The 26435-nt window shown below is 41.2% G+C and overlaps 1 protein-coding gene across 1 annotated transcript in view; it reads right to left on the reverse strand.

The window, feature by feature from the left end:
• Window positions 1–2481: 2481 nt before the first annotated feature.
• adcy8 (adenylate cyclase 8 (brain)) overlaps window positions 2482–26435 on the reverse strand; it is a 138691-nt gene continuing 114737 nt past the window's right edge. Inside the window, exons 14-18 of the mRNA XM_060905944.1 lie at window positions 22767–22925; window positions 15459–15605; window positions 4553–4645; window positions 3349–3463; window positions 2482–3202 (exon numbers count right to left, since the gene is read on the reverse strand). Of these exons, the coding sequence (XP_060761927.1) occupies window positions 2715–3202; window positions 3349–3463; window positions 4553–4645; window positions 15459–15605; window positions 22767–22925 (1002 nt within the window). The 3' untranslated portion in view covers window positions 2482–2714. The remainder of the gene's footprint in view (window positions 3203–3348; window positions 3464–4552; window positions 4646–15458; window positions 15606–22766; window positions 22926–26435) is intronic.

The raw sequence follows: 26435 nt of genomic DNA on the forward strand, positions 1-26435 counted from the left end.
AAGGCATAATAACTATATATATATATCTCATCTCATCTCATTATCTCTAGCCGCTTTATCCTTCTACAGGGTCGCAGGCAAGCTGGAGCCTATCCCAGCTGACTATGGGCGAAAGGCGGGGTACACCCTGGACAAGTCGCCAGGTCATCACAGGGCTGACACATAGACACAGACAACCATTCACACTCACATTCACGGTCAATTTAGAGTCACCAGTTAACCTAACCTGCATGTCTTTGGACTGTGGGGGAAACCGGAGCACCCAGAGGAAACCCACGCGGACAACATGCAAACTCCACACAGAAAGGCCCTCGCCAGCCACGGGGCTCGAACCTGGACCTTCTTGCTGTGAGGCGACAGCTCTAACCACTACACCACCATATATATATATATATATATATATATATAATGTCTAATAAAAATACTAATAATGATAAACTGAACACCTGTCGCATCAACAACAAACTGGTAAGTTAGGAGGAAGGTTCTTTCGCTGACGTCATATAGCTCCTCCTCCTCTTTCGTTTCCTGGGTGCTGCAGCCCCGTCAAATGTGCCCAAATAGCCGCGTTTTTTATCATAACTTGTAAAATAGGCGCCTTCGTGAATTAATATATGGATCATCGGGAATTACTTTTTATGTTATAAAACATCGCCAAAACGTGTCATCAGCACTTTAAGTCCCTCTCCTCATTGACTGTTGCATAAAATTTGCTGTGAAATATGATAAAAGAGCACGTATGGTAGAGATGGAGTTGTGGAGTTAATTGATTAAACAATAACAATAAGACCCTCAGGTTTGGTTTGCTGAGAAATTATGCTAGTTAGCATGGATAATGGGAGCAATAACCTTACATTGTGTATTAGTAAACTAGCCAGCAAAGTAAGGCTCAGTATAAGCTATCAAGCTTAGTTGAAGCATAAACTATGAACATGTAATTTATTTATTTTCAATGACACCTTACTGTATTGATTTATTTTATGGGCGCTAAGTTAGCTAACAAATATGACAGAAAACGTCCCTGTTTAGGGAAAAAAAATTCTGCATAGTTCTCTCTAGTGGTTAATAACACACAATGGCTTCCTGATGTATGAATATACACATAATAAATGAAGGGTAGCATGTGCATCCTCCAGACTTTGTAATTTTGTAACTGTAAAGTTACAGTGCAGCATAACAGACTCAGAGCTGTCCCTCATGACAGCCAATTTTGCTCTCTTGGACTCCTGGCTACAGATGGCTGTGGCATTATTACTTTCCCCGGGACGGAGTCCACCAGGGGGCGAGGTATTGTTTTTAGTCTGGTTTCTTTCTTTCTTTTTTTTTTTTTGTTAACGAGATTATGGGAAAACGGCTGGACCAATCTTCATGAAACTTTCAGGATAGATGGGCATTGGTCTCAAACAGAACCTCCAACATTTTGAGGGTCATCCGGTCAAGGTCACCAAAAAGGTCAAAATTGTTTTTGTTGTGGCTACTACCTCATATAGAGGCACTAGCCACTGTGTCATCGTGCTATAAGAATGTAAGAGTGTAACAATCGTGCACTGCCCATGCGCATACACATGTTCCGATTAAAATGGCCGGTGAGTGTATACAATTCGGTTCACCATTTGAAATAAAGAAATCACTTTCAGACATGTTTATGCTTATTACAGAGGGAAAGTGCGTTCCACTGAGCTCTAGCGCCAGGCCATTTCTGAGAAATAAGATTTTCAGTCATGGCGACAGCGTGTGTATGTCAGCTTCGGTTCGGAGGTTTCAGTTTCGAAAACTGTAAGAGGTAAGAGTAGAATAATATACTAAAGTACAGACACTTGGTATATTTTACTTCTGTGATTTTTAAATTGTTCATTTTTGGATTACGCTTTATTTTTGTGGCTACTGCCTCATAGAGTAAATATATATGCTATATTTACTGTATGGACATGGTATCAGAAAACAATTTTATTTATAAGCAGTAGCCACATGGACCCATAGGGTACCTATTTCTTTCGTGATATCTTCCTTCATATTCATCATAAGTCCTACCGGGTGAGGTTTGTTTTGCCTGGCAACACTTGTTGTTGTTGTTGTTGTTCTTATTATTATTATTATTATTATTATACAAATAGGAGAGATTTCAACACTGGTATGATTGTGCTTTGGGCTTCATGTTGTACTTCATGCTTAAGATTTACTCCTAAGATTAACTCCTACTCCACACTAAGAGTTTTTCTGAAAACCTTTAAAGATACATTTTGACTCCCAGCTTTTAACAATATTTTTTCCAGTCTTTAAGAGACTTCTCATATTTTATGAAGCGTTATACACATCAGCCCAGACTTTTTTTTTTTGGGGGGGGGGAGGGGAAACAGGTCCATAATTTGTTTCTGAATTCATCTCTTTTCCAAAACTCTCAGTAGGTACTGTATTACATGCAAGGAACATTATTGATGGGCAATAATCCAGTGTTAAAAAAAATCAGGTTCCCCTCAAGTATTTATAAAAAATTAAACCCCTTTATTGTGTTTGAAATACAAAAGAAATACTACAAAAAGAAACAGCAATACAGACACGCAGGCAGTTTATCAGACAGTCTTTGGGGCAGCTCAGTCTTTTAGTCAGGCGTTGTGGTGCTTTGCTCAGTCTTTATCCTCAGGCCATCTCTACGTTGTTTAAATTTTTTTTCTTCCATAATTTTAGTAAAAAAAAAAAAGAAAAGGCTGTAGTCTTTAGGCCAGTTCATTCTTGTCTGTGGTCATCTCAGCATGGCTGGCATCAGGCCCTGTGGGTGCCAGCAGGGTCCTGCGGTTATAGTGGCCCTTCATGATGCCTGAGTTGTTGTTCTCGTTGAGGATCTGCTTCTGCTTTTGGCGGTTGAGTGACTGGACAAGGCCAAGCACCACAGCGGCCAGCGAGTATTGGCCTGTAAGCTTGCGGGGCTGCAGGATGAGTGGGTTGGGTTGCACACGGCCTAGAAGGAAGTGTGTTCGGATTTTGCCCTCCTGCTCACTGATGCCCTTCACATAGATCTCACCACGGTATTCAAAGGCAAAGCCGCGCTCTGTCAGGATGCTGTATGTCTCTTCAGGGACCTGAATTTTTCCACTCACACCTGTGCTGTCCATGCGGCTTGCCAGGTTCACTGTTTTCCCCCAAATGTCATACTGAGGCTTTTTAGCACCAATTACACCTGCTACCACAGAGCCATGGGCCATTCCTGTGACAAAGAAGAAAACAGAGGAAAAGAAAGAACATGTGTAAGAAGTGGAGAAACCAGAAGATAAAGAGAAAAGACAAGAGTGGAATTTTCTGAAGTTCTCCCAGAATTCCAGAATGAATTTGTTTGAAGGAATGGTCTCTTACCAATTCGGAGTTGGAAATTGTTAAAGGAGTGTTTGTTGATCTCTTGTATGCTCTCATTTAGAGCAATGGCAAAGTCAGCCAGAGCACACAGATGACCCCATTTATCTTCACATTGCTACACACATAGACATGCAGAGAGAGAGAAACATGCACAGATTTATTTAATATATCAAGTGCTGTATTCAGAGTTGGTGATTTTGGTCCAAAAGTGGCATCAATATTTATGTGGGGAAATTTTGCATGTATTCAGATTTCTTCTCTGCAGCTGCTTAAATTGATTTTCTGATTTTCTCTTTGTATGTTGCCAGATTTTTTCTTGAGTGGAAGCGATTGGAAGGATTTTTTTTTCAGTAGTGTCTAGACCACTGTCTTTAAACACAAGCATTTTTGCCTTTAAGCCTAGAAAAAAAAAACCCTGGGATAGAAAATAGAATACTATCTGGCTGATAGGAGGAAATAAGTGTTTTTTTTCTTTGATTTCATCTGTGTGCCAGGGAAGTCATGGCCTAATGGTTAGAGAAACAGCTTTGGGACCAAAAGGTTGCTGGTTCGATTCCCCAGACTAGCAGGATTGACTTAAGTGCCCTTGAGCAAGGCACCTAACCCCCAACCGCTCTGGCAAGAGTGGTGGCGTACCTTGTGTCTGATTAGCTAAAGAAAAACTGATGATATGATCATCAGTTCGGGCATTGAACCCAACCAACTAAACTGAACTTTTCTTTGCTGTCTAATGGAGGATACAACATAAATGAAAGAGAATTTAAAAATCAAAGCAAAAAAGACTAATATGATGATTACAGGCTATTACATAGGACTTCAACTGCAGTCTAGTATATTGTTAGTGAATAGTCTTAATCACTGTAAAGTGAGCCTTAATTTGAGCAATATGGCCTCCAGCAGCTTATAAAATAGCACTTGATCCAGCACATCCTGTTATCTTCCATTTTATTTTATTTTTTGCATGAGAAATAAGCAATGCCTTTGATGAAGATGCATCTTCATCCTCCATACACAATAAAAACACACAATATAGTTGGCATGTTTATACGGTTGATGGAGAATTTTTTTGTTATAGCCCAATTTGAATTCCTGCTGCCTCTGCAATATCATGTTGTACCATATATTTATTCAAGTTCAGCTATTAACATCTTGCTGATTTTTTTTTTCATCAAAATACATACTTTATCAGTTTTTTGTGCTTTACCTGTTTTTCTGGTGACAAGCCAGACACGGCCATGTATGTACTGCCAATGGTTTTAATCTTCTCAATGTCTTGAAAACGATCCTCTCCCAACAGCTGCAGAAAGTGGGGAGAGAGAAAAAGAAAAAGTATGAAATAAAAAGAGCTTAAACAGTGAGACATACCATGAACTGTATGAATTTGTCAATGAATTTACTGTAAGGTTCCTACATTATACTTAACAACAACACATTTAAGGTCTCTAAGCACACACCTGATGTCACCACATGCAACAAACATTGTCTCTTTATTCCCATAACCTTGGGTTTTGGCTGTTCTAGAAATATAGTTGTACAAAGATTGCCTATAGACCCTAATCCATGGACAAAGACTCTTAGCAGTTTTGGATTTAGAATGTAACAATCTTTAGAAAGGGTGGCATGGCGGTGTAGTGGTTAGCACTGTTGCCTCACAGCAAGAAGGTTCTGGGTTTGAGCCCAGTGGCTGATGAGGGCCTTTCTGTGTGGAGTTTGCATGTTTTCCTTGTGTCTGTGTGGGTTTGCTCCAGTTTCCCCCACAGTCCAAAGACATGCAGGTCAGGGTAATTGGTGGCTCTAAATTGACCGTAGGTGTGAATGGTTGTTTGTCTCTATGTGTTAGCCCTGCAATAATCTGGAGACTTGTCCAGGGTGTACCCTGCCTCTTGCCCATAGTCAGCTGGGATAGACTCCAGCTTGCCTGCAACCCTGCACAGGCTACAGATGATGGATAGATGAATCTTTAGAAAGTATAGCATGTCTATAACTTTAATTCCTGGGTATGAATTTAGTCATTCTGTAGTTTTTAGCCTTGTATTCTTTCACCATTAACCATTGTGAACAAATTCAACTCAAGATGACAAAACATTGATTCTAAATGTGGTAATAGCATTTGAAGTCTTTACAACATGAAAATGAATTAAGTGTCAGTACTAGCAAAGCATGTGGCCATGAGGATGAATATGACCACATCAGCAGAGTTACTGTTTACACCAAGCTAGCAGCATAATTAATTTCACAGATCTTCTCATCTATACAACCCATGGCACCTATGAATTTTCTAGAGTTGAGCCGGATACTCGGCTGAAACGAGTATCCGGTAAGAATAAAGCACTTTTGCCGAGTACGAGTATTATACGAGTAATACGAGTCAATATCTGTGCTCGGACTGAATGAAAATCCTCACACAGTGTCACAGCGCCCCTCCCCTACACACACCGCTCTGCTCACTCACACAGAGAACAGCTCTCTGTCTCTCCCTCAGTCACTCTATTTTACTTCATACACTGAGTGTCTGACACTTTCTAGGTTGTAGTGGTATAAATAATATTACAAATTAAGCTACACACACACACACCTGGTGTGAAAATAAAAGAAATAAAAAAGAACCAAAAAAAAAAAAATCACACTGATCATAAAAAAATTAAAAGTTAAAAAAAGAAAGTTATGTTGAGTATGAAAACTCTTGTTCATTACATTTCATAATTGCAACCATGTGTTGTATTCATTGTTGCAAAGCTTGTTCTGTAAATAGTTTGTTTGCTATCGTGATCAAAACCATTGATCTGAAGCGCAATGCTGATGCTGTCCTGTAAATAGTTTTCTAATCAGCAATAAATATAACAATTTCTGATCAACCCATATCAATTGCATGCTTAAAATAACATACTGGTTAAAGCCCCGCCCGTTTCAAGACAACCAGACCCGCTTCCGGGTTAAATCCCGCCCACTTCTGGGTTAGGCCCCGCCCACTCCGAGTACGGATACCGATAATTCATATGGTTAACAGATACAGATAATGCTGTACTTGCTAATCCCTAGAATTTTCCTAGAAATACTATCAGAAGTAATCAGACCTGTTAACAATAATAGTCTCCCTTAGCATAGGCTATGGAGCTAAATCTTTTAAACTAACAGTTATTAAACCATTAATAAAGAAAATTAACCTTGATCTATGTTAGATTTTAAATTATAGACCAATATTAAATCTCTCTTTTAACTCCAAGATCCTAAAATGTCAGCAGATAAGCTCATCCTTGCATGGGAATCACATACATCAAATATTTCATTCAGTGTTTAGGTAGTATTTGACCAAGGTTCTGAAATTGACTCCATTCTTAAAATGTACTTAAAGAGATGTACAAAAGGTACAAGGAGATCAGAGGCTTCTCGATCAAGAACACACAGGTGCTTGAAACTTGGAAATCCTTTTTATCGCATGTGATATAAGCCAGAATAATGCAGTATTCAGTCACTTGTATGCAGGGCAGACTGCCAAAAACAGATGTGAGTCTCAGTAATATAATTAGATTTTCCTTGCATGATATTGCCTCGAGCATGAAGAACCAGTGCCATGGTCTGACATTTTTAAACTGCCTGACACGGTTTTAAGCACAATATTTCACTATGAAATATAAGTTTTGGGCTGTACATATGCTCAGTGATGTTTGGTTTAATGTTAACTCTGAGTGTAATGAGTATATGAAGATGTTTAGACAGTTAGCCAAATACAATTAGGCAACGTCAATGATAGGTGAATTCACCAAAATCCCTTTCAAGTGGTAAGCAAGGATGTCTCAAATACAGCAAATATGTTTTTAATGATACTGGACTTGCCATGGGCATAGGAGAACTTTTGGCTGAAATACAACTGTAATTTATTCTATAATCAGTCACTCCAGCAAAGCCATTATAGTTGTAGAGATGGTCTAGGAGTAGTGCTGAATCTATAAAGCTTGGGGCAATAAATAATTGGCTGAAAATGATGGCCTTTATAAATGAAATGTGTGCTTATTCATATTTACAATCAACACTGTGCATTTTTAATCTTGAGATCATATTAACAGAGCATGCACATATCGCATGACTGAAAAGGCTATACCTCAATCAGCTGGTATTGCTATGTTGCATATAGGAGTAAATATGTGATTCCTAATTAAATTTGTGATTAATAAAGTCTATTTTTTATGTCATAGTGCTGCTATCTTTCTCTCAGATGTTTTTGACACTGAAACCCAATTCTTTTTTCTGAGTTCTGAAACAGTGCTTGTTAAAGTAGTAATACATACATACATACATACATACATACATACATACATACATACATACATACTACTAGCTCTGAGACAGCATGGGTTAAAGTAGTAAATAACCAACTTCTGCTCTTTGATTGGCATTGCATTTCTTTGCTTGTATTTTTCTCAGCTGATATAACATATTTCTCCAAACTAAGTCCAGTGCTTTCAAAATACTTAACACACCCATCCAAACCATCAATTTTCATTTTTAAATATTCAGTGTTCAGTTTGTGGTGGTTTGGTACAAAGGTCAGTTCCACCATTCAGCTCTGATACCCAAGTGAACTGAAATCCATATTCCACCATATCCTCTCATTCTGTGCCCTGGTGAGCTCACCCCTTCTTGGAAATGGAAAGTATTTGACAGTACTCAACAAAACAAGACTTTCTTTTTTGGGGGGCTTTTTTCACCTTTATTGGATAGGACAGTGTAGAGACAGGACAGGAAATGAGTGGCAGAGAGAGACGGGGAGGGATCGGGAAATGACCTCGGGTCGGAATCGAACCCGGGTCCCCGGATTTATGGTATGGCGCCTGAGCCACGACGCCCCAAAACAAGACTTTCTACTGGCTACAGAGGAAGCTCACAGATGCATTAAGAATATTGGTAGTTCCTGTTTCTGGTAATCCATCTTTCACATTATGTACTCTATTTATTACCTAATCCTAAAAGTTTCCAATTATATCAAAAAGGAGGATAGCTATCATTTACGTGAAAATATTACTGTAAAATAGTACATTTTCTTTTCCAACAAAGGTTTTATATATAGCACAAAAACTAACTTGTGTAAAAGTTCAGACAAAAGAGATGTGGAACAATCTGCATTTTGTGATTATAAAAATACATTATTGAAGCCTTTCTCGCAGTACACTGGCATGGAAATTGACTTATTGGACCTTTTCATTCAGGATAAACAAACAAAAATATTTTATCACCACAAGGTTGTTAGAAGATTAGTCAAGACACTGTTGGGTTTCTGCGTGTAGATTGTGACTGTGTGTTTAGCTTATGGCAAACATCTCTCCACATCCTGATACAGAGATAAAACAGACAGCACAACTAAAGCTTTTTTGATAGTAAAACACTGTATGCAATTGCCACAAGAGAATTATAACATTCAAACTTATCAAGTTCATTAAAAAAAGCCCTGAGTGTCTGCTTTTATATAGCCTGGAGTGTCTCCTTTTATATGAGCCATTAACAACTATTGTGGAGTGTGACATCACAAATAAATTCAATGCTGAACATGGGCACCCCAAAACAGGTGGAAATTCCATTCTTTTGGCCTTTGGCAAAAAGAGTTAATCAAAATATGATGGGTCTATGGGGTTTTGAGATTAATGCAAGCTTTTTTTTTCTAAATAAAATATCATATGTGGGGGCGGCACGGTGGTGTAGTGGTTAGTGCTGTTGCCTCACATCAAGAAGGTCCGGGTTCGAGCCCCGTGGCCGACGAGGGCCTTTCTGTGTGGAGTTTGCATGTTCTTCCCCTGTCTGCGTGGGTTTCCTCTGGGTGCTCTGGTTTCCCCCACAGTCCAAAGACATGCAGGTTAGGTTAACTGGTGATTCTAAAATGACCGTAGGTGTGAATGTGAGCGTGAATGGTTGTCTGTGTGTATGTGTCAGTCCTGTGATGACCTGATGACTTGTCCAGGGTGTACCCCGCCTTTTGCCTGTAGTCAGCTGGGATAGGCTCCAGCTTGCCTGCGACCCTGTAGAACAGGATAAAGTGTCTAGAGATAATGAGATGAGATATCATATGTGAAGAAGGCAGTATGTAGTGGAATTCTTTCATAAACATGGTATAAATTCTACTGTAAAGCTGATGATATACAGACCAGCAAGAGAACCAACTGGAAAGGTGTCTAATGATGTCCATGGGTCTCAAACAAGATTAGCAACTAAGCACTGAAGATGATGAATGCAGAAACTTCTGAAAGTACTGGAATGGCAAGGATTTATTTATTTATTTATTTATTGCTTGCTAGCTATACAGGGAATTCATTTTGGTTTGAGATCAGAAAATTAATATGAGAGAATAGATCAGAATTTCACCTTTCATTTTCTGATATTTACATCCAGATTTGTTAAACAACATAGAAAATGGCACCTTTGGTGTTGGACCACCTGATTTTAAGGTTCATTCGTTTGTGTAATTTCCTCGGGAATTACACTGAGATGCCAGCATTCTCCAGCCAGCTGACTGTGTCCGCGTCCAGTTTAGTGAGACCGTCAGACCTATGGGGTGGCCTGAAGGTTGGGCACTCCTGAGGGATGTGGGGGATTGTCTGCGTGCGACCGCACTGGCAGGCGTCGTCCTCACTAGCTCCAATCGTCTTGAGGAAAGACTGGGTCCTGCCCCATCCAGTGCGGAGATGGTTGAGGCGGGTCCATGCCTTGCGGGTGAGATGGTAACCGCAGGGCTTTGCAGAGGGGAAATCAATGAAGGAGTGCAAGGTGGTGCATGAGCGGCTCCATTCCTTCCGCCATCTCTGCTCCACCCAGGAGTCGGAAGCCGGTCCAGCTCTCATGAGCGCTGCAGCTTTGATGGTGAAGTGCTGCCTTGATAGCCACTGAGGGGTGTTGTCATCCTGAGTTGGTGGAATGAGGCTATTCTCCTCGCATGCCTTCTCTGCTAGCTTGAGGACTTGATAGTCTCGCCAGATGCTTGCACGAGGAATTCCTGAGACTACGGGCAGCATCTCAGTCAGTGTAGGCTTCAAGGTCCCAGAGATAAGGCACACTGCTTCATTGAGAACCACATCGACAGCCTTGGTGTGGACACTATGAGACCAGACAGCTGCAGCATATTCAGCAGCGGAATACACAAGGCTAAGGGCTGATGTTCGTAAAGTGTTGAAACTGGCTCCCCACTGTATTCCACTGAGCTTTTTGATGATATTAACACATTTGGAGGTTTTATTAGCTACGTTCTTAAGGTGAGGGCTGAATGTAAGGCTGTGGTCCAGGGTCACACTGAGGAATATGGGCTGTGGGTCGAATCTCAGCTTCTTGTCCTGCATCTTTATCTCCAGCTTCTTTTTTGCAAGTCAATTAGCTAGATGGTAAATCAAGCAAATCGTTTTGGACTTGCTTAATTTCAGGTGCCAGAGGCTGAAGTAGTTGCAGAGAGTAGAGACGTCTGCTTCTAGAATGGACTGGATCTCCTCGTAGGTTTCAGCTGCATAGCCGATTACACTGTCATCTGTGTACATGTACTTGGTTGACATTGTGACAGGATAGTCTGCTATGTAGACATTGAAGAAGATGGGGCAAGGACAGAGCCTTGCGGCAGACCGTTTTGGAGGTGCCGTTTCCTACTTCGTTCGCCACTCGAATTAACCACATAGAAGGAACGGTTTTGAAGCATGAGCGTAATGAACTTCACAAGCTTCACATCAGGTATCAGTTGTAGGAGCTTCAGGTAAAGTCTGCAGTGCCATATGGTGTCATATGCAGCTGTCAGGTCGATGTAGACTACTCCAACCTTTTCTTTTCTCTGGAAGGCCGCTTCAATGTCATTGACAAGATGGGCTATTTGGTCCGTGGTACAGCTACCTTTACGGAAACCAGCCTGCTCTCGTGGAAGGTGTATTTCAACGATATCGTTGATGCATGCCAGAATTATTCTCTCCATCAGCTTGTACATAATACAGAGCAACGAGATTGGCTTGTAGCTCTTGGGGTTGTCTGCTGGTTTCTTAGGTTTGAGAATGGCAACCACTTGGGCTTGCTGCCATACAGCAGGGATGGATAGGGTGGCCAAGCAATTGGAGAGGAACTGGCGTAGCCATTCAAGGTTCCCAGGTAGCAGAAGAATTCTGCATGAACCAAATCGATGCTGGGGGCTTGACCCTTTTTCAGGCATAGAATGGCGTCCATTAGCTGTTCTAGGGTAACTGGTCTGGAGAGATTCGTTGAGGCAGGTTGGTGGGCAGTGGTCTCTTTGATCTTCCTGTTGACTTCATAAGTGTGCAGCTTGGATCCTTCGCTCTTGTTTTTCCATTTGCCGTGATCCATGAGGACTGATGCAATAGAATTAGCGCTAACGAGGCATGGCTTGGGTTTGCTACTGTGCCTTGAAAGGTGGTTCATAGTAGCCCATGCCTTTTGGCTTGAATGGGTGAATTCAATTGAGGTGACAGTTTCCTCCCACCGTGCCTGTCGCTTTTTTCCAAGAATATGCATTAGCTGATCGCCCTTGGTAGGCTTCTCACCTATGCTTGCTGCATTGTAGTCTTGGAAGGCTGCCTCACACTCTTCGTCCCAGCAGGGGATATACGTGTCACATCTGCCTCGGGGGATAGATGCCTTAGCAGCAGAGGAGAGCAGGGATGTAAAGGCCATGGAGGTGTCTGTGGCTGGCCCTGATGGATCCAAGAGGTCGCAGGATAACAAGTCGGTAAGGCTGGCAAATTTACTCCAGTTAGCCTTATGAAAATTCCACCTCTTTTTGCCAAGACTGTTGATCTTCATTCCAACTTCAGTGCCAATGACAATGGGACAGTGTCCAGATCATGGGAACTTGTCCAGTACACAACATTCACAAGATTGAGCGATTGAGTTAGAGACAAAGCACAAGTCAGGATTCCATCTTGTGCCCCCCCCCCCCCCCCCCCCCCCCCCCCCCCCCCCCCCCCCCCCCCCCCCCCCCCCCCCCCCCCCCCCCCCCCCCCCCCCCCCCCCCCCCCCCCCCCCCCCCCCCCCCCCCCCCCCCCCCCCCCCCCCCCCCCCCCCCCCCCCCCCCCCCCCCCCCCCCCCCCCCCCCCCCCCCCCCCCCCCCCCCCCCCCCCCCCCCCCCCCCCCCCCCCCCCCCCCCCCCCCCCCCCCCCCCCCCCATGTCTGTGGTGGCCTGAAAAGAATGCTCCCCTCCCCCTCGCCCTCATAAACCATATGTAGGTCAGATATTTCAACCCACTGGGCAACTATCTTGCCATTCTCGTTAGTATCCGAATAACCCCATAAGGTGTTTCTGCTGTTGAAGTCCCCACAGGCAATGGTGGTAGTGCTTACAGGGGGTAAGCTTTGGATGTTGGCTGCATTTGGCGGGGGCTTGTACATGTTCATTATGGATACATTCTCAATGGTGGCACAGGTCCACTGGATCTGGCTGCCCTCTGGGGATTTTTGGATGGATTTCACGTGGATGCCTTCATGCACATAGGTAGCAATACCATGGTACTTGTTGAGTATATAGGCTATAGTGATGTAGCCTCCAATTGTGAGTTTGTCTTCGCTGTCAGCATGGGTCTCTTGCAGGAGAATCACACTGGTGTTGTTTTCATCCACTAGATGGTGGATAAGGTCTCTTCTAGTTCTTGTAAGTCCTTCAACAGTCAGCTGGAGGATACAGGCCTTGGTGCTTGTCATCATCGATGTAACGATCAAAAATGCTTCCTTCTGAAAATTAAGTTGCTGAGATTAGCCGACCAAGGTCGTTACTAGGGATCACCACGTAGAGGTTCTCAGCTTGATCCCCCACAATTAAGGTGCATATATATTGTATATCATTAAATAAATATATTGTATATCAATATAATTTTGATCAATTAAGGTGATCAAAATTATAGGTAAATATAGTCTTAAAATTAATTCAAGTAAATAATACTTAATATTTGGTAACAAATCCCTTGCTTGGAATTACTGCATTCTTCTTTTGTGATGCTTTTCCAGGATTGTATTATAGCATCTTTCAGTCACTGTTTGTTTGGGGGGGTTTCTCTCATCAGTCTCCTCTTCAGGAGGTGAAATGCTGCTCTATTTAAAGTCTGATGATTGACTTGTCCAGTCTAAAACCTTCCACTTCTTTCCCCTGGTGAAATTCTTTGTTGTGTTTTGGGTCATTGTCTTGCTGCATAAGGAAGTTCCTCCCAATTAGACTGGATGCATTTCTCTGTAAATTGGCAGACAGACTGTTTCTGTAGACTTCTGAATTCATTCTGCTGCCACCTCCATGAGTTACATCATCAGTAAAGATTAGTAAGCCATGACACTACCTCCACCATGCTTGACCAAAGAGCTTGTATGTTTTGGATCATGAGCAAATCCTTTCTTTCTCCACACTTTGACCTTTCCATCATTCTGGTAGAGGTTAACTTTGGTTCCAGAACTTTCCAATATGGCCTTCTGATTCTTACTCCTATGATACCATCACCCCTGCCCTGTGGAGGTCGTTTGTGATGTCACTGACTGTGGTTTTGGGGTTTTTCTTCACAACTCTCATAATGTTTCTATCATCAATTGCTGTTCTTTTCCTTGGTCAACCTGTTTGATGTCTGGTTGTTAATACACCAGTGTTTTTTTTTTCCTTTTTCAGGACATTCCAAATTGTTGTATTAGCTATGCCCAGGGCGGCACGGTGGTGTAGTGGTTAGCGCTGTCGCCTCACAGCAAGAAGGTCTGGGTTCGAGCCCCGTGGCCGGCGAGGGCCTTTCTGTGTGGAGTTTGCATGTTCTCCCCGTGTCCGCGTGGGTTTCCTCCAGGTGCTCCAGTTTCCCCCACAGTCCAAAGACATGCAGGTTAGGTTAACTGGTGACTCTAAATTGACCGTAGGTGTGAATGGGAGTGTGAATGTTTGTCTGTGTCTATGTGTCAGCCCTGTGATGACCTGGCAACTTGTCCAGGGTGTACCCCGCCTTTCGCCCGTAGTCAGCTGGGATAGGCTCCAGCTTGCCTGCGACCCTGTAGAAGGATAAAGTGGCTAGAGATAATGAGATGAGATGAGCTATGCCCAATGCTTGTGCAGTGACTCTGATTGAGTTCCCCTCTTTTCTCTACTTCAAAATGGTTTGTTTTTCTTCCATAAACAACTATCTGGCATTCATGATAGTTTATCCATCCATCCATCCATCCATTATCTGTAGCCGCTTATCCTGTACAGGGTCACAGGCAAGCTGGAGCTTATCCCAGCTGATTATGGGCAAGAGGCAGGGTACACCCTGGACAAGTCGCCAGGTCATCACAGGGCTAACACATAGAGACAAACAACCATTCACACTCACATTCACGCCTATGGTCAATTTAGAGCCACCAGTTAACCTAACCTGCATGTCTTTGGACTGTGGGGAAAACTGGAGCATCCGGAGGAAACCCACACAGACACAGGGAGAACATGCAAACTCCACACAGAAAGGCCCTTGTCAGCCTCTGGGCTCAAACCCAGGATCTTCTTGCTGTGAGGCGACAATGCTAATCACAACACCAACGGGCCACCTAGTTTCTACATTTTAACAGCAAATATAGTTTTCACAGGTGAAATCCAGGACTCAAACCAAGATATTCAGAGCTGCTAATTGTTTAAATATTTAGTCTAACAGGGCACATCTGGGCAAGGAGAAATACCTGTCAGTCACATTCCAATATTATTGATGACTTGAAAAATGGGTAGGTTCAAACAAAAGGTACCATGTTCTAAGGTGTTTACCACAACTAGATGTAAAATGCCAAGAAATTAAATTCATCTGTTGATCTCAAACACAAATGTGTTCAGTGTACAGCAAAGATTTGGCCTTGCCATTCCAATATTTTGGAAGGGACTGTATGTTTCAGGTTGTATAAATTTTCGGACTTTTGGTTGCCTGCAACAGAGCTAAAAGTGCATCTACTTCCTAAAAGTTTCAACAACATAAATAATGAATTAAAGTGAATCTTATGCTTTTTAACCTTACAGTCACTGTATCTTTTCAAATCCAGTGTACTTGAATTCATTCATAAGAACAATAATTATTTGTCATTTCAATTTAGTACAGTATTCTCAAAATATTTTCACTTGTGCATGTATGTGTCTCGGTGTCAATATCAGTGTCAATCCTAACCTCATCAAAGTCAGCGATGATCTCATTCAACAGCCGTAAGCATTCAACTCCTTGATTGTTCATTTCAGTCTGAGAATAGAAATCAGCAAAGCCAGGAATAGAGGCAAACATCACCCCAACAGCATCATAGGACTGAGAATACAACTCCTGTAGAGAAATAAAGTAAAAAAAGAATAAGAGAAGGGAAGGGTCAATCAAAGAAAAAAAACAGACAGGAGTAGGGGCATAAAATACTGGAATAGTAGTATGATGAAGTCTGTACCAGTTTGAACCATATAATATGCATCCATGCTTTCTTATACTTGTAAATGTTTTATTTTGTCCAGTACACTATATAGCCAAAAGTATGTGGACACCTGACCATCACACTATTACCACAAAATTGGAAGCACACGATTGTCCAGAATATCTTTGTATGATGTAGCATTACAGTTTTCTTCATTGACTCTAAGAGGCCCAAACATGTTCCAGCATGACAATGCTCCTGAGTGCAAGTGCGGTTTTAACACTTGTCTAATAAAGCACAAAAGCACACATAAGTGAGTTAATCTATATATGTTGCACAGATCCATTACTTGCATTAAAGGGGACATATTATGAAAAGCTCACTTTTTCATATTTATCTGGAGTGCCTACCAAACCACAAATTCTGAAAAAAGACAACCCAGTCGGTTTCTTTTGGCCTCCTATTTCAGTAAACATGCTTCAACGAGCCGTTCAGATTCCCCTCTTTATGTCACAAGAGGAGCTCATGAGAACTATGCTGCCCTCTCTGTGTATCTCCCTGAGTACTGCCCTTGCAAATGAATATTCATGTAGAAAGTGCTACCTGACTGGCTGTTGGAACAAGGGGTTGGGGTGAGCAGCGGCTTATTATCATTTAAAGGAACAAATCAGCCATTTTGAGCAGGGCTGTTTCGACAGGGTGAGAAAGGAGCTGTGGTGCTTTATTCTTGTGGTATTTTGACCAAAGCATGTCACTAAGACCAAAAAGAACTGTGTCAACTTATGGAAAAGGGGTGTAAGATGTTACTTTAACAGATGCGTGTACACACAACACTGACTACACTCACAACAATACATTATTGATTGTGTACATTACAGGAATCAAAGACAAATATATTGAGCAAATGAAACGATCTCCTTCACTGAGGCATCACATTAAAGTAAATTTCACTTATTGATGACGTTGATTAACTATATAACAATTGCGTCAATACAGAAGTCATCAGGCTTTGCTGATGTTTCAGCCTAAACACGATTTTACCCATCACCTGATTTCTCATACAGCTAATAGAGCAAGGTATATTCTAACTGACACGTGTCTAAGGATTTTATTTGTAAGTCCTGTCTATTTAATTTCGAAGATAAGTTTTGTATTGGGGGGGATTTGGTTTTTTGTTTTGTTTTTTAGGAGCAGTGGAGCATTCATCATGTAGACATAGATAGTCATGGGCTGAAGGACATAGGATTGAGGTTTTGGTGATGCACACAACATATTTTATATGCTTTATATTATGTACTGGTCAAACTGGCCACCAGAGGGAACTAATGCTCCACCAAATATTCCAACACCACAACACTCACATAGACATACAAATTATATAGCATGACCTCTGTTAAAAGAGCTATGACAGTAACTGGCTGTTTTGACAAAGCAATGCTTGCTAAACTGCACCATCATCTGTGACCTTCGCACTTTTTTGCTCTAGCTCTGTTTGTGTATGTGTGCGCACATGCGGGGTTCATATCACATTTCTTTTGCCAATATGACAATAGCATTGAATCATTCAGCTGACAAAGGTAGAGTGACGTAAGTTACTCCATTACCCCCTCCTCCCCCACAATAAAAAAAATATATATATTCATTGTTCCTACTGAAGCATGCCATAAGTCACTTGATTATTAATGGATGAAATAATTAATGAAACCAAATTCACACACAGGTCTGAGAGATGTATTTTTAATAAGAAAGAGTGCTGGCACTATTCACTGAAAGCCAATGATAGACAAAAGGCAGACACACCTATAGTCACAAACACTTCACTCAGCCACACACTAGAACACAGTTTACTGCTACACAGTCAAAAAAGAAATCATGCATTAAAATAGCCACATAAGACAACAGACATAGAGATAAGACACAGAGTTGGAGATTTAGTGGGAGGTAGTGATGAAGATGGCGATGGAGATAATGGCAGATATTCATCAACAGTATGGAGAATGGCGAATGAATGCCTATGCATCTTATGATTCATTAAGCTTTCATACAACATCAAACTGAGCAGTGGTTTTAGCACAATTGATGAACCAGCTTAAACTGTGTGGAAACAATCTTGTGCCTGCTAATCCCTTATTTACATGCCATATACATTTGGTATGCCCCAATTTAACCTTTTTAAAATCTAATTTCATCCATGAAACATGGCCGAATGTATTTAGGAACTACGACATTGAGCCAGTGAAATGAGGGCATTCAACTTTTTCCACAATTTCAAGAAAAGAAAGGATGGTGCAATACATCTATCTTTTGCAATCCTTTTTTTATACCAAAATTAATGGTACAATATAAATGAATATAAACAGTTATGGAAGTGTGCTTGGCAAAATCATGTAAATCCCACACAAAATCACACAGGAAACAACTCGTCACCTGAGAGAGTAATGTGGCTTGGTTTTAATGCTCAAATAGATTGATCGAAGCGTTGTTTATAGATTAAGTTCACACGAGTTTCCATTCTGAACAAAGCCTTATTTCAAGCCCTGATTTGAGCTCATGTTCAGTAATATTCAACCCAACAAGTTGTCATACAAGGGCGGCACGGTGGTGTGGTACCGGTAGTTAGCGCTGTCGCCTCACAGCAAGAAGGTCCAGGTTCGAGCCCCGTAGCTGGCGAGGGCCTTTCTGTGCGGAGTTTGCATGTTCTCCCCATGTCCGCGTGGGTTTCCTCCGGGTGCTCTGGTTTCCCCCACAGTCCAAAGACATGCAGGTTAGGTTAACTGGTGACTCTAAATTGACCGTAGGTGTGAATGTGAGTGTGAATGGTTGTTTGTATCTACGTGTCAGCCCTGCGATGACCTGGCGACTTGTCCAGGGTGTACTCCGCCTTTCACCCGTAGTCAGCTGGGATAGGCTCCAACTTGCCTGCGACCCTGTAGAACAGGATAAAGCGGCTAGAGATAATGAGATGAAAAGTTGTCATACAAACTATCCATCCATCCATTAACTGTAGCCACTTATCCTGTGCAGGGTCGCGGGCAAGCTGAAGCCTATCCCAGCTGACTATGGGTGAGAGGCAGGGTACACCCTAGACAAGTCGCCAGGTCATCGCAGGGCTGACACGTAGAGACAAACAACCATTCACACTCACATTCATGCCTACGGTCAATTTAGAGCCACCAATTAGCCTAACCTACATGTCTTTGGACTGTGGGGGAAACTGGAGCACCTGAAGGAAACCCACGCAGACACAGGGAGAGCATGGAAACTCCACACATAAAGGCCCTTGTCAGCCACTGGGCTTGAACCCAGGACCTTCTTGCTTTGAGGCAACAGTGCTAACCACTACACCACCATGCCACCCTGTGTTATAATATTGATATTAAATAATGTAATGATTAAAAAATGTGTGATGAAATTCAGATGCCTTTGAATAACCTGCTCAAGCGTTCACATCCAAGCCACTGCTTTGTGGTGCCTCTTGTATGTAATTTTGCCAATCACGCAAAGGATTTGTAAAGTCACTGCCAGGCTCAGTCAAAAAGACAAATTCTTTTTTTTTTTAGCAAATCACATAATGAACGGACCAACTACACACCAATGCATGAGTCAGCCAGACTCATGAGTCAGAACCTGGCCAAAGAACTCAACTAATTTCTAAAGATCCAAAAATACAAAGGTAGACCTATACTTCCTGAGTCATGCTTTGTCAGGGCTAACATGAGGACGTAGACCAAGAAATAGTTCAGGCATGAGTCAGTCATCAGGTATCTTGAAATCCTATGTGTCTCCACAATTCCAAAACAAGCTCATAACCTACACATATTACTCCCCAGACTCAGGCCACGCAGGGGTTCACAAAATACACATAATTACTGCAACATCATTGTGTTTATCTGGGACCGCTAGTTAATTGCTTGTAGATCCTGGCCCAACGCATTTGTCTCTGCCCAGTCCATTACCCCCATTGGAAAATGAATTACGTGTCTTTTCAGCTCTTCTGTAGATATTGCAAATTAGCAAAACTACCTCAGTGCCAATTCCAGTTTCAGGTAGGATTTAGTTTCAGATGATAGCACAGGATTGTTGCAAGACAGCAGGACTGCTAATCTGATTGCATCAACACAAAAACTAGGTTCAAGACTGCTTGCGATTCTGTTCTTCCTTGGTGGTTCATATATAACCCAATCACGTTGTTGTTTGCAATAATAAGTGTGACCCCATCCTGAGACTGCTGCAGCCACACAGCTTTCATTTTGATACACACTTTCCGAACTTGCTTTTACTTTAAAGTTTTTCCACATATCACCCTGCCTTGCATTCTGCGGTGCAACAGTCCCAATTTTCCCTCCTGCAGTTATAAATAATAACCAATCAGACATAGAAGGTGTGCATATGGGTGATGTGTGGTCATATGCAATTTCTTGATTATTTCCATGATTGAGACAGCTCTGTCTTCCATTGAGACAGCTCATAAGCCTCATGCAATTGAACAATCCTAATGCTTCTACAGGACATTTGATCAGGAAATCATGATATTTGTCTGGCTCATCCTCATCATGGGGCCAGTTCTCCAGATAAAGGAGCATGAACAGAGCAAGGCATTGCAAGTGTCCTAATGTGACTTCCACATACTTTATGAACACCCTGGATAAAGCTACGCAGAAGGGGAGGGCAGTTGATTTAAGAAGACATTTAGGCTTCTTATATCCAGTATGTGGTGGTTGGTATGACATCATATGACACTATGATATGGTCACTGCCAGACTCTTCAATGAGTTCACTGAGGCCTGGTTCACTGTGTTGCACTGGATGATCAGACTGTGTATTTGGACAAAGAATGCAATCATGTTAATTATTTAACTGAAAGGACTTGATTCACTGAAAAAATTCATTTCAACTCTAGTGATGGCATACAAGGCTGGATAATAGATAGCCTGTTTCCTCAAAATATTTGTGTTCCAGACAGATGAAGAGAAAATCTAGTGCATCTCAGGCCTGTGCTTCAAAGATCTGTACAGGTACTAGTGACAGTCACCTTAACCTACTTTCATACTAATAGCTCATGTTACTTGTAGTTTGTCTCTTGTGGGAGTGTAGTGACCACTACTAGTGTCACTTATGGGCTTGGTCTGTCCAGCATTCTGATGAGAAACAGTAGCAGCTATTTATAGCTTCTAAAGCTAACTAATTAAACACAAATTAATAATGCACTACTACTACTATTACTGGGGTGGCACGGTGGTGTAGTGGTTAGCACTGTCGCCTCACAGCCAGAAGGTCCTGGGTTTAAGCCCAGCAGCCGACGAGGGCCTTTCTGTGTGGAGTTTGCGTGTTCTCCCTGTGTCCATGTGGGTTTCCTCTGGGTGCTCTGGTTTCCCTCACAGTCCAAGGACATGCAGGTTAGGCTAATTGGTGGCTCTAAATTGACCATAGGTGTGAATGTGAGTGAGAATGGTTGTTTGTCTTTATGTGTCAGCCCTGTGATGACCTGGTAACTTGTCCAGGGTGTACCCCGCCTCTTGCTCATAGTCAGCTGGGATAGGCTCCAGCTTGTCTGCGACCCTGTAATGGATGGATGGATACTACTACTACTACTACTACTACTTGTAGCTACAAACACTCACTTCGTATCTCACTGGAAGAACTCAAGTTTGTGATTTTGAGAGGACCATATTAGAACCTCAGGATATTATATGTGGGGTGCCCCAAGGTTCTATTCTGTGCCCCCTTTTATTTCTAGTTTATATTAATGATATGCCCACTGTGGTGAAATGTAAGTTTCTTTTATATGCCGATGACTCTGCATTACTGGTTCCTGGGAGTGATGTCAGTGAGATTGAGAATACTCTTGGTAGAGAGTTAGCAAGTGGCTTATTGACAACAAGCTCTCAGTACATCTGGGTCAAACTGAGTCGATTTTATTTTGAACTAAGAGGAAGTTATCCAAAACTAATGCACTAAAGGTTACATGTAATGGCACTGAAATAGTGTCACAAGCAAGACTTGGGGTTAACATTAGAACAGTCACTAACTTGTGGCTCTATTGCTGCCAAAATATTATCCAAGTGTGCAAGTAAACTGAAATTTCTATTCCGTAGTACAAGGCATTTGGAATTTTCTATCAAGAAATTACTTGTCTTATCACTGATTCAATGTCACTTTGACTATGCATGTTCTGCTTGGTACTGTGGACTGTCAGCTAAACTTAAAAACAAACTGCAAGTGATGCAAAATAATGTTATTCGGTATTTGTTAAATGCGCGCACCCCCCTGAGTTTATTATGACTCGTGCTAGGAATCCACACCAGTACATGTCTATAACGTCATATGCTTTCTGAAGCAATGTGTCAAGACTTATATTTGGCTATATGCTGTGCAGATTTATGTGCAGCACTTCATCTCACAGAATATCGAAACCATGCTAGAATGTTCTTCATAGAGCACAGCTCTGCCTTTAACACCATTGTCTCCTGCAAGTTGGTCACCAAAATGCAAAATCTGGGACTTAATGTATCCCTGTATAATTGAATCCTGGACTTTTTAACCAAGTGTCCATAGTCAGTCAAGCTTGAGCGACATACATCTTCCTGACATACATCCCAACTTCCTCTCTCTGAGTACAGGAGACCCACACGGCTGTGTGTTTTATACTGAAATTTCTTTGCATAAAGATTTTAAAATCAAGCTATATACTATATGTGCCCAAACCATTACTGATAATATATTATATTATATTATAATATAAAATTATGATATCTATAATATTATGAAATAATATCTCTTCATAATTTTCAATGATTAAGAACTCATCATAATTTACACACTCACAGTTTGCATCTGCAATCACAAACTGTGTGGGCTGTCCATGGACATGATGGATGACTGACTAAGATTTGGCTAAGTGATTGTGTGATTAATATCACATAATGTAGGGAAACAAATCAATATTTCAATGTAGCTTTTGTGTCTGGTATTTTTTCTCAGTAGCCATGAGGAACTCAGATCAGAATCTCTGGAAAGAAGAACTGCAGGAATGACATTTTAAAGAACTGTAATAGCCCTTTGGTGTAGGTGTGTGTCAGGACCTCATTGTCTCTGTCCTTCTCCAGAAAGTGGCGAGCAACATGGCTGGGAAGAATGTTGCGCAGCATATTCTCATTATGCTCTCGCAGCTCCCGCATTTCATTGATCTCCTCCTTCGCCTGTACTCGCCACAAAAAGTCCAACCTAGCTGTGTATTCCAGCTATGAAGAGAAAGAAAGAAAGAAAGAAAGAAAGAAAGAAAGAAAGAAAGAAAGAAAGAAAGAAAGAAAGAAAGAAAGAAAGAAAGAAAGTTGGAAGAGCAAGAGAAACAACAGTGAATATCAAAACGCTGTCTGACGTGTGAGCAATAAACATAAGATATGTTTGCAGACATTGGACCCAGATATAACTCAAGGTTCAAAATATAAGTAAAAAACATTAATACTCCCATACTGGTAATTAATCTTCTCAAGCTGGGGATGGTATAAGCTCTGTGTGTGTGTGTGTGTGTGTGTGTGTGTGTGTGTGTGTGTGTGTGTGTGTGTGTGTGTGTGTGTGTAAAAAAGAGAAAGATTACTTTGGATGGTGTTTGAAACATTATTTGTAAAGTCAGAAAATAATGTTTCTTTTAATGCTGCTGGAGTTCATTTAAGAAGAGATGTGCACCACAACCTGCTCTTTTTTAAATTCTGTGAGAAGGGTTGCCAGGTTCTGCATGAAATGACCATAATGCAGATCTAAACTATGCATCACTGTTAATTTGTTTCCCCCAAAATGACCTGAGAAAAAGAAAAAAAAAACCTGTCCTACATTTTCCCTTGCCTGTATATTTCGGGCAATAATTTCAAGTCTTTTTGTGTGGTTTATGAGTGTGTATATGAAAAAAAAAAAGGTTGAGAATTTTGACAAACCTCCCTATGAGCTTTGGTGCGAGTTGTTTCTTAAAGTACAACATTTAAAGTTAAAACCTCATGCTTGTGTGCTGTTTTTTTTTATTTTATTTTTACCTCCAGTGGGATCAGTGCTTGAAGCTGGTAATCTATCTATCTATCTATCTATCTATCTATCTATCTATCTATCTATCTATCTATCTATCTATCTATCTATCTATCTATCTATCTATCTATACAAACAGAACAAAGTCAGGATGTATGATGTGCTAAATCTGAGTAATGTGTTCATGTTCAGTTCTACTCCTAGTGCACATGTACGTGTGTGTTTTGGGAGAGGAGTAATTTTGAAATCATAATCATTGAAGTCGTAACCACATGCAGCCATTTGCTCTCTCTCTCTCTCTCTTTCCAGCATAATCAGGATATTACCCTGTATGAAGTGAATAATAAAGAAGAAAGCACAACTTTATTCATCACACACTTGTGAAATTCCTCTCTGCATTTAACCCATCTGAAGCAGTGAGCACACACATGCACACACACATGTGAGCAATGAGCACACACACATACCCAGAGCAGTGGGCAGCCATGCTAACAGCGCCCGGGGAGCAGTTGGGAGTTAGGTGCCTTGCTCAAGGGCACCTCAACCCAAGGCCATCCCATATTAATCTAACCACATGTTTTTGGACTGTGGGGAAAACTGGAGCACCCGGAGGAAACCCACGCAGACATGGGGAGAACATGCAAACTCCGCTCAGAAAAGCCTCCGCTGGCCGCTGGGCTCGAACCCAGAACCTTCTTGCTGTGAGGCGACCATGCTAACCACTTACACCACCGTGCCATCCATAGATTATTTATACTACAATTCTCTTCCAGCATTTCTCATATACACTTTATAGCCAAAGGTATGCAGACACTTGACCCTCAGCCATATGTGGGTCTTTGTCAGACCCACGTTGTCATAAAGTTGGAAGCACATGATTGTCTAGAATGTGAAAACTATGCTGCAGAACTAGGATTTCCCTTCTCTGGTACTAAGGGGTCCAAACATGTTTCAGCATGACAATGCCCCTGTGCACAAAACACATTCTATAAAGACATGGAATGAGAAGGTTGGAGTGGAAGAACTTGAGTAGCCCACATAGAGCCCTGACCTAAACCCCACTGAACACCTTTGGGATGAGCTGGCAAAAATGGCTGTGGACCAGACCTCAATACCCAAACTCCTTGCGCTCTTGTGGCTGAATGGCCTCAACATCACACTTCAAAATCTAGTGGAAAGCTTTCACAGAACAGTGGAGACTGATATAGCAGAAAAGAGCAAATAACTCAATGTTCATGCCCAAAGGATGTTAAGTATTTGGGGGTCCACATATTGTTTATTGGCCATATATTGTAGGTGATACTTTTGGAGCAGTGCCCAGGTATATTTTTGAGGGCCCAAGTATATTATGTCCCACTGGGGGGAGAGAGAAGCAAATACGGTAGCTCATGAAAGAAAGAAGCACTGATAAAACATTCATATTTCCAAGTAATGCCTGGACTTGCTAGCTAGTAATTTCCTGTTGTACAAAAACCAACAAACTACTCCATTAGTTGTCAGCCCAAGTAAATTCATGGTGCAGATACACTTTTTATAAGCAGGTCTAATATTTATTTGCTCTTATTTACTTGCACACTTTGCAGCAATGTTAGAGCACACGACAAACCAAACATCATCAACAAAGATGACAGTCCACTGGAATGCTTTGCTGACACTTTTCCTGCACTAGTTCACATTTATTTTGCACATAAAACAATAAAAAATAATGCAATTTTAAGCAGCAGAATATGACTGACGGATGAAAGTAATTCAAATCAACATCAGCTTCTTTTTGCAATGATCGGTGGAAATAGTTTAAACACTCAGCTGCCTCACACTGCTTATAGCAACTTCATTTAACCAAGAAGCCATGTGCAACTTATTCTCCCCTTCACAGGAGCAGAGAAAAAACCTGAAACAAAACATCAAATACACCAGATCCATCAGCATCAGCTTGTACCCATACTCTGGAAATGCATGCTTTTTTTTTTTTAAAGAAAGATTTTTTAAAATGATATCACCAGGAATAGTTATTTAATTGAGACCGATCTTTAATTAAAATAATCTTGATTAGTTATTTATCCAGGAAAATATAGAGCATCACAAGTTAAATACATTTTAATGAAGCTGAAACATGCTGATTTAAGGCAGAAATTCAGCACAAAAATGCTAAGGAATGTGTAAATAGTAGTTGTTGAAGTAATAGTAGAAATAATAGTGTTGAATGGTAGAAATAATAGTGTTAAAGGAATAGTAACTCCAATAATTATAACCTTAGTATTAAGTCAACAATGCAAATAAAGATTATCTTATTTTTAAGTGATGTTGACAGTTGCATGAGTCCAACTGAGAGATGCATTATAGAGATTGTGAGCACAAGAGAGGGAGAGAGAACTGATTACGCTGATACAAGTAATGAGAGACATCAGCCGTTCTTATTTTTAACTTATATTAAATGTATAGGGTTTTTTAGATAATTTATATCTATTGGTCATATACATCATGACTGAAATATACTGTATGTTAAACATAATATGATCTCACCCCTAAAACATCTTCCTGAAGCCAAAATCTCACAGTATACCCAAACACGTAGCACCTAATATATTACATCAAACCTAAGATACTCCACCGTGCACCGTACACTGCACTGTGCTCCATAATACTACACTATATAAAAGCAGAGAATGTTGCTCTATTCTGCTCATCAAAACAAAACAGTATTGCTGTAAATGTAAATTCATTTACTCATAACT

Source organism: Neoarius graeffei, chromosome 23, assembly GCF_027579695.1.
Source record: "Neoarius graeffei isolate fNeoGra1 chromosome 23, fNeoGra1.pri, whole genome shotgun sequence".
NCBI lineage: Eukaryota > Metazoa > Chordata > Actinopteri > Siluriformes > Ariidae > Neoarius > Neoarius graeffei.